Raw genomic sequence first — 14861 nt, 5'->3', positions numbered from 1 at the left:
AGCGCAAGTTTAAGACTAGGATGGGAAAAAGTAGATTTTAAATGTTCTCATCACAAAGAAGTATATGAAGTGCTTGGTATGTCAGTTAGCCTGATGTAATCGTTCCGCAATGTATATACATCTATCAACACATTGTAGCCCATAAATGTATGTACTGCAAGACTTTATTCTTTTAAGTAGGGACTGGAATTATTACTCGTCAATTTAAAAAATTCAAATAAAAAATAATACAATTTGTGTTAGAGGACACAGAGCGAGGCTGAACAAATCTCTGTTGGACTTAAGACTCGTTCTTCTCCAATTAAGTCATAGTCATCCATAGTCCATACAGATGGAATATGTTTTCATCCGTGTAGTATTACACTTACATACCTTTTTTTTATTTTAACAGGTGGTAACAAACAGGGATACACAAGAAACTCTCCTCTGCATGGCCTGTGTGTTTGAAGTTTCAAATAGTGAACACGGAGCACAACATCATATTTACAGGCTTGTAAAGGACTGAACATGGTTATTTATATATATAGATATCTGTATATACACACACACATATGTACACACACACACTCTCTCTCCATTATCAAACGACTGACTGTAAACCTCACCACACAGGGTGGTGCCCTGGCCCCGAGGTCACCCCAACTTTTCTAAATCTTGTTTGAGTGAAGTCATTTTTTCATGTGTTCATACTATCATTGTAGCTGTGAAGTTCTGGTACAGTTGTAAAAAGAGAAATTGAGTTGTTTCTATATGTTCTTCAGATGTGCAGCCCACAATTCCTCGGGAAAGGTGAACCTGAACAACCCAAGTCTCTCTCTGCAGAGCCCTGTTTCTAATTGTGGTAGAAAATATTGAGACAGAGCATTTGCCATGGGACATTTACAGCCTTTATACAAATGTATTTAGTTCTCTTTTTTCCAACATAAAATTCTTGTTTTAAGATACAAGTAAAATTAATCTTTAAATGTAAATTAGTACACAAAACTAAGAATCTTTAGACTTATCTTTGTAACTAATTAGGGTGGAAGTTATGAAAGAATGTAATTCACTAAATTATTTTTTAAATGAAACCTTTTTTTTCTTTTTGAAACCAAATGTTAAACTATAGCCTTAAGAAATGCTTGGTAGAAGTGTCCTAATGAGACAAATTTGTACTTTTTTCCTCAAGGTTAACACTAATCTCCTAATCCATTAAACTCTTGAACAGGTATTACAAAGGAAGAAAACTTCACCCCTTATCCTTAACATATATAGTATATTTAAAAAATATAAAATTGTATTGTACTAATGTGATGATTGATTATTTAATGAAAAAGAAAAGATGGCTCTTTTTGCAATAAGTAGATACTGAAAAATCTAAACTTACAATGTTTATAGTCTTGTTTGTGCAGTTATATTTTATATGGACAACCAAATTTTTTATTAAGATGAGTAAATATTTGAACCACTGAATTTTAATAACAAAATTTTTAAATTGGCGTCAATACTGAATACTGCACTGTGCGATGCAAAGTATACAGAATCCTGTGGCTGGGAGAAGATTTCATCAAACAGACAAGTAAAAGGCTCATCAGTTTTAGCATCTCTGCTCCCCAGAAAATTGTAAGCATCCTCACCAGCCTGTGGACACATTATTTCTAATGACCCAATATGCATATTAACCTATAACTAGAGCTATATGTGTATGTATGTGTATACATAAACACAAATGCACATATAGAATTACTCAACACATTTAGTGAACACTTGTTTAGTGTCACTCAGTTTGCTAGGTGCTGATACGTATGTATATCTTAATGTGTCTGTAGACTTAGATACATCCTCTCGAAGCACATCCATTTCCTTAGCCTCTCTCAGTAAGTTACAGTTCTTGTTTGGCCTAGGTTTAAGAGGCCCAGCTACCTATCTCTGACCTTTTCAAATAGGCTCATTTGGGAGATTCTCTTGCCAGGAGAAATTCAACTTTCCGGTCTAAGAATTCCAGAGCATTGCCCAGGCAGAGTTGGTTTGATGTGGCCAGATGTTTTGAGTTATTTCCCATAAGTGTTTCACTGGGAGAGAACAAGGAGTACTCCTCCAACTTCCCAAAGAAATATGTTTTTATAAGTGGTAGGAACATGTGCACACAATAGAACATGAAACAAGTTTTTTAACTTGTAAAACTTGTCAAGATTTTTTCACCAAGCTAGAAAATAAACTTAGTTCTACCACATCCAGTTAACTTACACGCCCCCTTCCCTGTGTCAACACCTGCTTTGACCCTGCTTGTATTAATACATCGGTCAGCATCTCGTGGTTCCAAACATGAGGGTGTGGCTGGCTTGTGGGAAACAGCAAAACACTGACCTCTCCCAAATGCATCCCTGGTCATTGGGAAGACAAGAGGAGAAAGTGCAAAACTGTCCCCATTTGGAATGCCCATTCCTTCTAGAAACCAGTTGGACAGTGCTACTCTGCCCTTCATAAAGAGACTACTGTTGGTTCCCTGATTCCAGGCTGGCCTGTGAAGGATTGTGCCAGGTGTCCCCTTTCACGGTCGCCACATTTACAATGACTTCTGTTGAACACTCCTCTTAGGGATGTTTCTTTTGCTCTTATTTCCTGCATCTTTCCTTAAGGGAAGCCCCATCCTCTCCCAGGACCAGGAGTATATGACCAGGCGAGCACAAATGGCTAAAAGCCAAGCTATCCTAGAACCTCAGTGGGAGAGATACCTGTTTCATATTCTACCCAGGAATGGGACTTTTCATTGCAGCCAGGAGGGCTCTTGGGATTTACTTTCCAAAGCACAAAAATACTGGGACCCAGGAAGACCAGCTAGAGGACAACTCTGTTGGCGCAGAGACGGACACAGCCCAGTCTGCTGACCTAACAGGGTCAGCGGGGCCCCTGGTGCTTCACCACCTGCATCCTCTTGCTCAGAATGCCTTTGCATTTGAGTTTTCTGGGTTTCTGTGGTTGACCTTGAGGTTTACTCCTTGCTCTTACAACATTTCTAAAGATTTTTAAAAGTTTACTTCTTGTCGTCTTCTTCTAAAGCCTTCTCCAGGACAGATATTTTCCCTATCTTAACCACTGGTCCAGTCACCCCAGTGGGCTTCTCTTTGTCTCTCTCAGATTAGACCTTTGGGTGAGATTGGCATCACAACATCTAATCTGAGTCTGTCTTTTGTCCTTCATTCTGTATGGCAGTCTCCCTTTGTTTATAAAAGCTTTCTAAAGCATACTAAAGAAGCCTTCGCAGAGCCCTGTCTCACTTCTCTTCCAGATGCTCTATCCCCTCAAGACCCTCTGGTGCCAGGCTTGCTTCACGGCCATCTTGTGCTTTCTTTCACTGCAGAGTTTGGAGGCCAGTTTTCCACAGCCTAAACAGGGAGGAGCTGCAGAATGGGGGTCTGGTCTGTGGGCGTTCATTTCCATCATAGAGAGAGGCTGAGAATAAAACAAGGACTTCTTTACACATGTCCTAGAACCTCAGAATGTGCAAGCTACCTGAGACCAGGGTTTCTCAACCTTGACACCATTGACATTTTGGACTGGGTAATTCTTTGTTCTGCAGAGCTGTCCTTTCCACTGTAGGAGATTTACTAATATCCCTGGCCTCTACCCAGTAGTACCATTAACACCTCTTCCCCACTCAGCGTGTCTTCAGACATTGCCAAATATCCCATCAGGTACAAAATGATCCCCAGTCAAGACCTGTTGCCTAAGATGTTACAGGTCACAATGACCACATTTGAAATTGTTTTCCCTTCCATTTTACCCCGTGAAAGCATCTCTCCCAGAGCCTTGCAAGAGGCAGGTAGGACTATTAAGTGACATTGTGTCCATATTTCTTCCTGTTTCAAAACTTTTGTTTCCCAACAATTTCTCTCGCTACAAGTATTCTTTCACTCAGCAGTGGGGAAGTTGGTGACAGCTGGTCACCATCATCCCTTTAATCACCTCACACCTGTTTAAAGAGTGTTTCTGATTTGACCTTCATCCTTAGTTTAATGGGGTTAAAAAAAAAAAAAAAGGTCTCAGCAATTTTCATTATTTCTCATGGATCTCATTATCAAACCTTTACTTCAGCATATTTCCTCTGGGCTTCTTCCAGTTTCTGCCTTACAATCAATGCTGTTTTGTAAATTTATTGAAACTTCTGGAACATTTCACCTTTAGAGATGGAGGAAGAGGACTTAGAGAAATTTTCTCTCTCGAGCTGAAAGCACAGTCTACTCTCCTTCATTTTGTCAATGAGAAAGTTGAGGCCCAGAGGGGAGGTGACATGTTTAGAGTCACCCAGCTGGTTAGTGACAGAAAAAGGGTGAGACTTGTCTAGGGTTCCTGCCAGTTTGATCCTTGGCCTCTCCTGGGAGAGGCTGCTTTTCTTCGCTGCTCTAAGCTTAAACAAGCCCTCAGAGTGTGTGGACAGGTCAGCTTAGAAGAGACTGGGAGATTGAGGATCTCCCTGTGCTGGAGCACAGCCTCACAGGATGCTGCTTCCCACACTGAAGTGTCCTGTCTGACTGTTGCTGTCTGAGGCATCCACAAGCAGGTAGGAGAGCTGGTGAGCCATTTTACTTCCTGAGAACAATTCCCCAGCCTCAGGCTCTGAGTCAAATTTCTATTTGGTAAGCATCCTAGCAGCAAAGTCCTGCACTCAGACCAGCCAAAAAACAGCCCCCGTTCCAAGTACTTGGTGTCAAAAGTCCCCGAATGACTTTTAAACCCAAGTCTTCTTAAGGTTTCAGTACTGTGGTGGCTTTAGCAGTTGTTTTTGTGCAACTATAAATTATTTAAATCATATGAGATGACAGTCAATTTTACAAACCAGGTACATATTAATTTGTATAATTTTGTATATGCTCTGGTACACTATACCTGAACTAACGAAGGGTAGAACTAATTCTGTTTGTCGGTGTTCACACCTGTGACATTAGGAGGATATGTCTGCATTGCTTATTTCTTTATGTTGGTGTTTCTGTGGCAAAGCCCTGCACATGGCATTTCTGAAAAGCCTTAAATCTTTAAGATGTTGCATGTAGGGTATGCAGTGCAAAAGGCTGCCTCGGAACTGTGAGCCCTTTTGTAAGCTGGAAGCATTTCTCTTACTACTGTTACTTTTGTAGGAAGTTTTCAATTCAGAGCTGCCAAAGCGTTCCCGTAAGCAGTGCCTTAGTAATACCTTAGTCATGCCGCCAGCCTTTTCTTACACCGATTCCTAATGTTCATTTACTAATTGGCCCAATATTGGAAACAAAACAAGCAAAAATTGTCTTCATTTTTGTTTGTAAGCCCATTTTTTCTCCAGTTCTATAGGAAACTGACTAGTTGGTCTAAAATCTGAAACTGGACACAAGTCAGTTCTTTCACCACACTCTCAAATGTATATACCAAAACAAAAGGTTGCAACTTCATAGTTTACTATGAAAAGCAAATTGTACTTTTTAATGTTGCCTTTTAAATTTATGACCAAATACTTAGCTATTTGTGAATCTTCTGCACTCTAGCATGAAAGTGCCTTTGGTTTGAGATTCCAGCTTAGAAAAGTGCTGCCATAATAACGATAATTTGTAGAGAGACCAAAAATATTTTGAGATCACCATAATGCCTTTGGTTTACTGGGATGAGTAACCAACCACAGGCCTCTGTTCACAAGAGCACGACGTGGTCCCCGCCTGCTGCTAGTCTGTCTGCCAGTGGGGGCCTTCCAACATCCATAGCACACTGCAGCGGAAGGACCCCAGAAACTGTTGTGTTTGTGTATGCTGATGACCCAGTGTGTCATTTCACCTCGTCACCCAGCCCTGCGTCCGGATGAGGGGACTTCCGCACAAACGACAGAATCTTGGCCGGTGGACAGATATTACAGCTTTCTCCTCCTCCTTGTGTTCGTGTTCAGTCTCTGTGGAGACTTTCTTTTCCATTCAAATGACAGTGCGCACTTATCTGGTTTACACAATGATACCATTTTGAAAGTTGGAAGCCTCAAACTGAGACGACAGTGCAGAACAAAACAAAAGTGAGTTAGGGTCGTTACAATTGAAGTGTTCTTCTTAGGGCAAACATGTTGACTCCGAGTAGTGTGTATGAATGTGCTACGAGGAACTTCCAAAGAGCACCATTCACAATTTGGCATTTTCAAAGCATGTTCCAGCCCTCAAAGGGGCAACTCTTTAAAGTCCTTGTTGGCTTTTATCATACCTTGTAGAAATTGGGAAAGCTGATAGAGGTAAGAAAGATGAGTGAAAAGGACAAGAAGGCCAAACACCAGCCAAAAAGAAGCCAGGAAAAAAAGATTTTTCTTTGCTAATATAGATGTAAAAATAACATCAGACATCTTTGAAAATTAGCCTCGAAACTCTTCATACATATGTTCTGTGTGTCTCTACCTGGTGTCTTTAAGAATATCCTCTCTGGGCTCTGAAATTTTAGGAGTGATTCTTATCCACTCCAAGTTGTGAGTATTTATAGAAATTTGTGCAAACAAACAAAAACTATCAAACGAAAAGAAAATGTACTCAATCTAAGTTATAGTTAGCTGCTGGAATTCTCAACTCCTCCCTGCCAGCACTATACCACAGTGTGGAAGAAATTAGTCAAATGCTTGTTTTCCTGCTTCTCTTTTCAACTGTTACTGTGCTTTGTTTGACAGTAGTTTTCTCTCTTAAAGTCATTGCTTATATTGTTAAGAATGAAGGTTTGTGTTTAAAATTTATTGCATTGCAAAGGGTAGTTTCACTGAAGTCATGCACCGTTAAATAAGATGAGATATTTGTATTTATTGTCCTACTTCCTAAGCCGCAACTTCTTTTACTCTGTGAATTTGCATTGAGTCACTCATGCTACACTACATCGCTTTAGTATTTGAGATGGCATTTATGTTTCCTCTCGTTTATCATGAAATGGGGTCAGATTCCATCAGATTCCACCTCTGTCAGGTGGACTCTTTTGTCTGCCTTCCATGATGAGATTTTTTCTCCTTCCCCTTTCTCTAAGAGAGGCTGACAGATCTAGGTGTCAATCAGTTGGAAACCAGTCTCTGATTTTTTTTTCATTAGTCATTTTCTGTCATTAGTTTTACTGTGTAAATTAGATATCAACTGCACTTCTTAAAAAAAAATACATCTCCCTATTACCTCCTTGAAAGATTTACTTCTGTAGGCCTTTTTCAATAGGCTCATGACTGCAGACAAGAAAAAAAAAAAAGTAAAAAACAGTACGTGCCTGAAAATGACAAAAAAAAAAAATTGTAACATTTAAAAAAGAAACCTGAATAGCCTTTAATTCTTTAATAATACACTTAAATTTTATGTAAATCGGTTTTTGCCACGTGTGTTTGTTCACATTCTAAGTGACTTAATGGGATTCTCACGGTCTGTGTCTTCGTGTCACGTGTATAAAATGGGCTTGTGACGTAAGCGTTTCATCTGGTCAGTGGTTCCTTTGATATTGTACTGCTGCTGGGAGTGGGCTGTGGAACCTGCCTTCGGGTAACCGGGTTCCTCATGGGTAGATTGGAGAGATGGGGGTGGGCGTGGGCAAATTCTCACACATGTTTTCTTAACCTATTTGCAGAAACTTTCAAAAGGCATTTGATTAAACCTCTTGGCAGTACAGTATTCTCGTATTTGTTAACGTCTGTGTTTAGGTACTGGTACCTTTTTGTTTTAAAATGTTCTAAGTGTTGGCTTTAAAGTGAATTTATCTTTAGTATGATAGTTATATGAAAATTATAGGATTTGTGTGCAGAGAATTTTTTTATAAAGTGCTTTGTAAAAAAAAAAAAATGTATTCTAGCTTTTGCGGTACATATGTGTGATAACTTTAATACCCATGACAGTTAAGTGCAATTATTTCATCACTCTAAAAATGCTATTTTTGTGTCAGTTCCTGCAGGTGTTTTCATGTCTTTGCAAAGTGACACATTTTGATGCCTTCTTGATAAAGTGGTAGACATTTTGTAGCTTTCTAGAAACTTTGTATTCATACGGTATCAATGAAAAATAAAGAAAATGAAAGTGTGGGTCACCTTTTTTATCTGCCAAAGTGTATGTTGTTAGGAATGAAATGTGCTTTATGTATTTTGAGTGATGATATGAAGGACAGAGTAAAGGAGGTTGCAGCTTTCATCCTTTTGAAGGTGTCCACCAAGCTTGGTAATTGGAACTTTAGGTGTTATATCTAACAGGGTTTCTTAAAAAATACCCACAAGTCAATCAATACCCCTGCCTGTCTCACTCTTTAGTGCTTCATTAAAATTGACATAAGTTTTGCAGAATGGCTTGTCTGTGGATCCCAGACTTACCCTGAGAAGCCAAGTCCCATGGGCCTCAGCACACCAGCCCAACCAGAGTGTTTTTTGTCGTTGTTAACCCAACTTGTTGGGCACATGCCAGGAATGAGGGATAGAGCAGAGGATGGGGTACAGAGATGGCTGTACATCTCTGTACAGCATGGCTCTTTCCCACACAGTACTTAAATTCTCAGGAGTTGGATTGCATATTGAGCAATAACTCCTCCCGACCCCTGTCCTCAGCATCACCATGGGGTTCATGATTCAGGGGTATGCAGCACAGGTGCCTAACAAAACTTTGGATTCCCCAAGTGTTTACTGTATGCTGGGCTCTATGCCAAGTGTGTTGGTACAATGTATATATACATTGTACTTTAAAATTCTCGCTATAGTTCCAGTGACATCATTCCCCCAAACTGAGGCCCAGAAAGGAAAGGATAGCTTATTAAAAGTCATGACTAGTATGTTGTGGAGCCTTAAAGAAGGTCACTCTGATCAGCCTGCACTCTTGGCCCCTGCATCTTGGCTTACTGCACTGTGGAAGCAGCTCAAGACTAGAGGAGAAATCTAGCTTGGGGGCAAAGAACTTTCTTAAACAATGATTATCTTGGACTTCTGATAGTGAGACTCAAATGTACCTTGGGATCCTTCATTTATGTGAACTAGATCTCAGAAAGTCTTGCTTCTCCTTATTTCCTTTAAGTCTGAGGCAAAGCCTGCCTGAAATCCCAAGAAGCATGCTCTGGAGGGGAACATGAACAGAGAAATAACTTGCCTGCCCCTTTGAAAAGGGATGATTTTCAGCAAGCCACCATTTGAGAGGAATGCCATGGTCCAGTGAATTGCTCAGAGCAGAGGGAAGGAAATTATTTAGCATTTTGTTGAAGTCCTATGCCAAGCATCTTCACCGTTTTCTTTTAACGCAAATACTCTTGAAAAGAGGAATCATTTCTAATTTTTCCATAAGGAAATTGAAGCCTTAGAGACCCTTGTTAAGGTCATACAAGCTGGTAAGTGGCAAGAATTTAGAGGTGAAAGCACCTCCTTCCTTGCAGTTCTGGTGCAGCTGCTCATGACACCTGTCTACCTCCTCCCCTAAAACAGGGTACTTTAATACCTCAAAAACATCCTTTGTTAGTGCCTAGGATTCCAGTCACCTTGAGTTCAGCAGAGAGAGTGACCCGTTAGGTAAAACAACATCATTGAGTAAAGAGACTAGAGGAGCAAACAAGAAGGTTCTGGTATGATCAAGGAACAAGCAACTTTGCTGGAAACCCCTAGTCATTTCTTCCTGCCATATTGCTTCAGGGTACTAATATGTTCCAGGGTACTATTGAATTCTTCCTGCCTTATTGCTTCAGGGTACTAATATAAATAGCTACTACTTATTGGAAGCCATATAGTTATAAAGTAATCAGTGTGAGCAACTGATAAAATTCCAATAATGTGTGAGCCTCTGGGGTGTTAGTGGGTAAAATTGCCTTCAAAGCCTCCATTGTACCGTGTGATGCCCCATAACGCCCCATACACCTGATTTTAAGTAGGTTATCACAAGTAGCAGATAGGCTGCTGATTATCTGACTGCATCTTTTCAGCAAATATTTTCCCAATTGCTTAGGTTTCCAAGAAGCTCAGATTTTTAATTTGTGCCCTGTGCTATTAATAACGAACTAACTAAAATATAAAGGCACAGAATGAAAGAATGAAAAATGTATACTATCAAAACACCAAAATAAAGCTGATGTAGCCATATTAACCTCAAACTAGTATAGCTCAAGGGAAAAATTACTACTAGAGTTAATGAAGATTACTTCAAGAAGACACAGGTTTCAGTTGACCAGGAAGAATAAAGATGTTAAACTTGTAGGCACCTAATAACATAGCTTCAAATTATATAAAGCAAAATTTGACAAATGACCATAGTGGGAGTTTTCTAAACTCATTCAGTTACTTACAGATAAAGCAGACCCCAAAAATGTAAGAGAGAATTTGAACAGCATAATTTAATGTGCTGTTCTAATACAAAATACAAAGTAACGAACCCTGAAATTGGAGACTCCATTATTTTCAAGTGCATACAGAATTGTTATAAAAATTGATCATGTCCAAGGCCAAAGGCCAGGAAACTATGGCCCATGGGCCAAATCTTGCCCATTGCCTATTTTTGTAAATGAAGTTTTATTGGAACACAGCCATTTGTTTACTTATTGTCTGTGGCTGCTGTCACATGACAATGGCACAGTGGATTTTTTTTTGCAGAAAAATCCTATAACTCACAAAACCTAAAATAGTTACTATCTGTACCTTTAGAGAAAAAAGTTCTCAAATCCCATCTTAAGCCAAAAAGCAAGGTTCTACATCCAGTAGTCCTAAAAAGATACTCATGATCCCTTTCTTCAGTGTATAGACACTGGCAAATGGTTAAAGATCCCTTTAATACCCTCATGTGGCATCCTAGTATCATTCTTCAAGTGCCCCAGCCTCTCCTTTGATCGTGGTCTGTGGGTCCGAGAATAGGCTTAGATCTTGAAAGGATGAATGAGAAATGGTGATTTTATATGTATATATGTTTGCTGCAGCAGCTGACAGCTAACATCTCACCTGATCTTAATATTTTATTAGAACAGTCAAGCTGCCCATCTACCTTATCCCTATCTTGTCATCTCCACAGATCCCTGTGGGATTGCATCCTTGGTTGCCATTCCCTGCTACCTATTATGGTAATAACTATCTTGCCTCTGACAGCTAAGTGCTGTCACCTGGCTTCTGCTGTTCCAGACTCCTGTCGTCCATTCACACAAGGGAAACCTTTCAACTCTGTTTCCCAACAGCACAGCCCACTCACTAGTGCATTCACTCTGGTTTTAGTGAAGGAAATGTCTTTGGCACATAGGTAGTGGGTGTTCTGGTCAGAAATTAGAAATCCATCTCAGGAGCATTGCCACTTTGAACTTTCTGAGCCCTGCCTCTGTTCTGCAGGGCAGTTCCAGCATCTCCACCTCATTTACTGTAGACCATTATTCCCTCCAAACTTCAAGGAGCTATCCAGCAGCATGTTAGTATCAGCTTCAGGTTTCTGCTGGGACGTTAAATCCTGAATTGTAGAAGAGTATCCCACATACTGATAAACCATCCCTAATCTAGTCTAGTGTCCTCAAGATTCATTCCCAGGCATGTTCTCCCAATTCCTGCTGAGAAGAGTAGCCAAATCCTGCAGCTGTCTTGATGATGATCCCTCTCCTCCTGAAGCAAGGACCCAGCTCCACAGTTGGACCATGCTGAAGCTTTACCCTAGTAATTGGTCTAGACGCAACAACAGGAGGTGGGGCAGGCCTTGGAGGAGGAAAGCACTTCATCTTGGGGGGCATTCATTTCATTTGAGGCCTTGACATGGTCTCCAAGCAAGGAAGCCTGTTATCCATCTGCAGGAGGGAGTGGACCACTAACTCAGAGGGTTCAGAAGTATATGAAGTTCAGAGTTCTCAGCATTTCTATCCAGATGTTCCCTCCCCATGTCTAGGGTCCCACCCCTTAACTATTAGTGCCTGACTTTAACAGGATACTTGTGAGGGCTGTCAATTCAGTATTATTTGTAACTTCTAGCTTGGTTTTTAGCAGTCTGTCCTCTAGCTGCATGAGCTGAGGATCACTTTAGATGCCAGGGAATCCTTCGACACCATGCCCTAAGTTGAGCCTGATGTTGCCTTCCATCCTTGCACTGATTGCACTTAGCAACAACCAACCCATTCCACAATCCTTATAATTAACACCACCCCATCTCTCTATCATTCTAGAGATTACGTGAGTGTATCCCCTTCCTCATGGGCCCAATAATACTTTACCACACGTGGGAGTCTTAGCTTTGTGGTGCTACAACATACCAGGGGAGATAAACTGTCGTAGTTTAGATTCCCCCAAGAAGCAGACCCTAAAAAAGGACTCAAGTGTAAAGTTTATTTAGGAGCATTAATAGAAAATATCACTTCGTGTAATAAAAGGTTATTCATGAAGGTGAAATAATTTTAAATTGGTATGCACTTAAAACAATCGCCATAAGGATATGAAAGAAAAATGAGCAACAAAAGAAAGTGCAATTCAAAATCATACATCACTCAGTAATTAATGAAGCAAGCAGACAAATACCAGGAAATATGTAGAAATTTTGAAGTACTGGAAATACATGTTTGTGTGCACTGTGTGTATACTATATCCCCAAATTATCAGTATTTTTCCAATCACATATGGAAAAATATGAAAACCTTGTACTTGCAAATTAAGCAAGTCTCAATGTATTTCAAGGAATTGCTACAATACACACAGTATTCTCTGACCACAATGGATTTAAGATAGAAATCAGTATAAAAGGCATCTTTAGGAAAGCTCCATATATTTGAGAATTAATAAACAGATTTCTAATTAGTCATGGGAAAAAGTCATGGAAATTATTTAAAACTGTCAAGTCCTATTAAAATATGTGGAATGCAGCTAGAGCAGTGTTTAGAGAACATATAGGCAGACATGCCTAGAAATGTGCATATTAGGAGAGAGAGACTAAAATGAGTCATTCAAAACATGAAGTTAAACAATAACAAAAGGAACAACAACAAAAGGGAACTACTAAAGGTAAGAGCAACCTCGAAAGTAGAAAACAATAGAGATCAACAAAGTCAGCAGCTGGTTCTTCAAAAATACTCATAAAATATATGAAACCCTGGCAAGACTGAAAGATCAGAGAGAAGCAAAACGATAAGAATGAAAATATGAGCATTCCTACAGGTCATATAAAGATTAATAAAAGTGTAATAAAATAGGTAATAAAAGTATACTATATAAACTTTATGCCAATAAATTTGTAAGTATAGATAAAAGAGTGAATTCCTTAACTACTATAACTTATGAAAATTGTCTCATGAAGATGTAGAAAAACTCAATAGTCTTAAAATCATTAAAAATAACAGTACTTCCCAATATTTCCACACAGAAAAACCCAAGCCTAGATGGTTTATAAGCTCTATCAAACTTTAAAGGAACAAAATTGTGGAATCTTACATAAAATAAATACTCCAGTGCATAGAACAAAGGAGACAATTTTTGTCTTAGTTTAGGTCTTCTAGAAAACAGAGCCTGAGGCAAGGATTAAGATGCTAATATTTGGCCAGGTGCAGTGGCTCATGACTGAAATTCCAGCACGTTGGGAGGCCGAGGTGGGCAGATCACTTGAAGTCAGGAGTTTGAGACCAGCCTGACCAACGTGGTGAAACCCCATTTCTACTAAATATACAAAAATTAGCTGGGTGTGGTGGTGCTTGCCTGTAATCCCAGCTACTCAGGAGGCTGAGGCAGGAGAATCACTTGAAGCCGGGAGGCAGAGGTTGCAATGAACTGATACCACGCCACTGCACTCCAGCCTGAACGACAGAGTGAGACTCCATCTTGAAAAAGATGCTAATATTTTATTTGGGAAATGCAAATTCAGCACAGTATGAATGAGAGAAAAGTAGAAACAAAGCAAGGGAAATCCAATGAAATGTGGTGTGATGCATTACTATATTGACTACCACTTCATAGTAAGTCAAAACGGACATGTTATGTTACTCAGTATGTGAGATTCTTGGAATGTGGATGTTTTTGGAAAGGTTGCAAGGAGGAACAATATCTTGGAGTAGTCAGTGGAAGAGAGAAAAGGACGTAATCTTCCTGTCAGGTAAGCTCCCATCTCCCAGTTCTCATTGAGTAACATTTACCCAACACGGATATTACTGCCGTTTCATCTGTGTTGCATCATCCCGACTTAGCAGCTGTTCAGGAATTGAGATCCATGTACTATGATGGTGGTGTTTTATTAAAGTTCAAAAGTGAAGGGGAAACCTGGCATGTGTGGGGTGCCAACCAAGGGAAGGAAAGAGGGAGGCAATTAAGGGAATCTGAGAAGGTACACAAAGTGTGTTTCTAAATATGCTTTCCCATTTATTTGATAAAGCTAAAATACCAACAAGGACAATATGAAAAAGGAAAATTATAGGCTAATCTCATGCATAATAGAAATTGACAAAATATTAGCAATTTAAGAGTAACAATGTAAAGCATAATGAATGATGGCAAAAATGGGGTTCATTTTAAGAATGCAAGGTTAATTTAACATTAGAAAATCAACCCATGTAATTCACATTAAAAGATGAAAGAAAAATCATAGATCATTTCAATAGATGAAGACACATGCACCTGATAAAATTCAATGTCTGCTGTGGAATTAATATTTGTGTCCTTCCTTTCCCAAATTCATATGTTGAATCTCTAATTCCCAATGTGCTATTTGGAGGTGGAGTCTCTGGGAGGTAATTAAGGTTAGATGAGGTCATGGGGTTAAGGACCCTATGATAGGATTAGTGCCCTTATAAGAAGAAAAGGCTAGAGCCCTCCCTTTCTGTTCACCATATGAGGATACCGCGAGAAGGAGGCCATTTTCAAACTCAGAAAATGGTGCTCACAAGACACAGAATCTGTCAGCACCTTGATCCTGAATCTCTCAGCCTTCAGAATTGTGAGAAATAAATGTTGTTTATGTCCATTCATGATTTTA

The 14861-nt window shown here is 39.6% G+C and overlaps 1 protein-coding gene across 9 annotated transcripts in view; it reads left to right on the top strand.

Moving 5' to 3' along the window:
- Nucleotides 1-8016, top strand: part of TEAD1 (TEA domain transcription factor 1) — a 270999-nt gene extending 262983 nt beyond the window's left edge. For all 9 annotated transcript variants that reach the window (XM_050757431.1, XM_050757428.1, XM_050757427.1 and 6 more), the window contains one exon: nt 392-8016. In XM_050757431.1, coding sequence (XP_050613388.1) covers nt 392-505 — 114 coding nt within the window. In that variant the 3' untranslated portion in view covers nt 506-8016. The remainder of the gene's footprint in view (nt 1-391) is intronic.
- Nucleotides 8017-14861: the final 6845 nt, after the last annotated feature.

This window comes from Macaca thibetana, chromosome 14 (assembly GCF_024542745.1).
Source record: "Macaca thibetana thibetana isolate TM-01 chromosome 14, ASM2454274v1, whole genome shotgun sequence".
NCBI classification, from domain to species: Eukaryota; Metazoa; Chordata; class Mammalia; order Primates; family Cercopithecidae; genus Macaca; species Macaca thibetana.
This window is presented reverse-complemented; position numbering and strand designations above follow the sequence as displayed.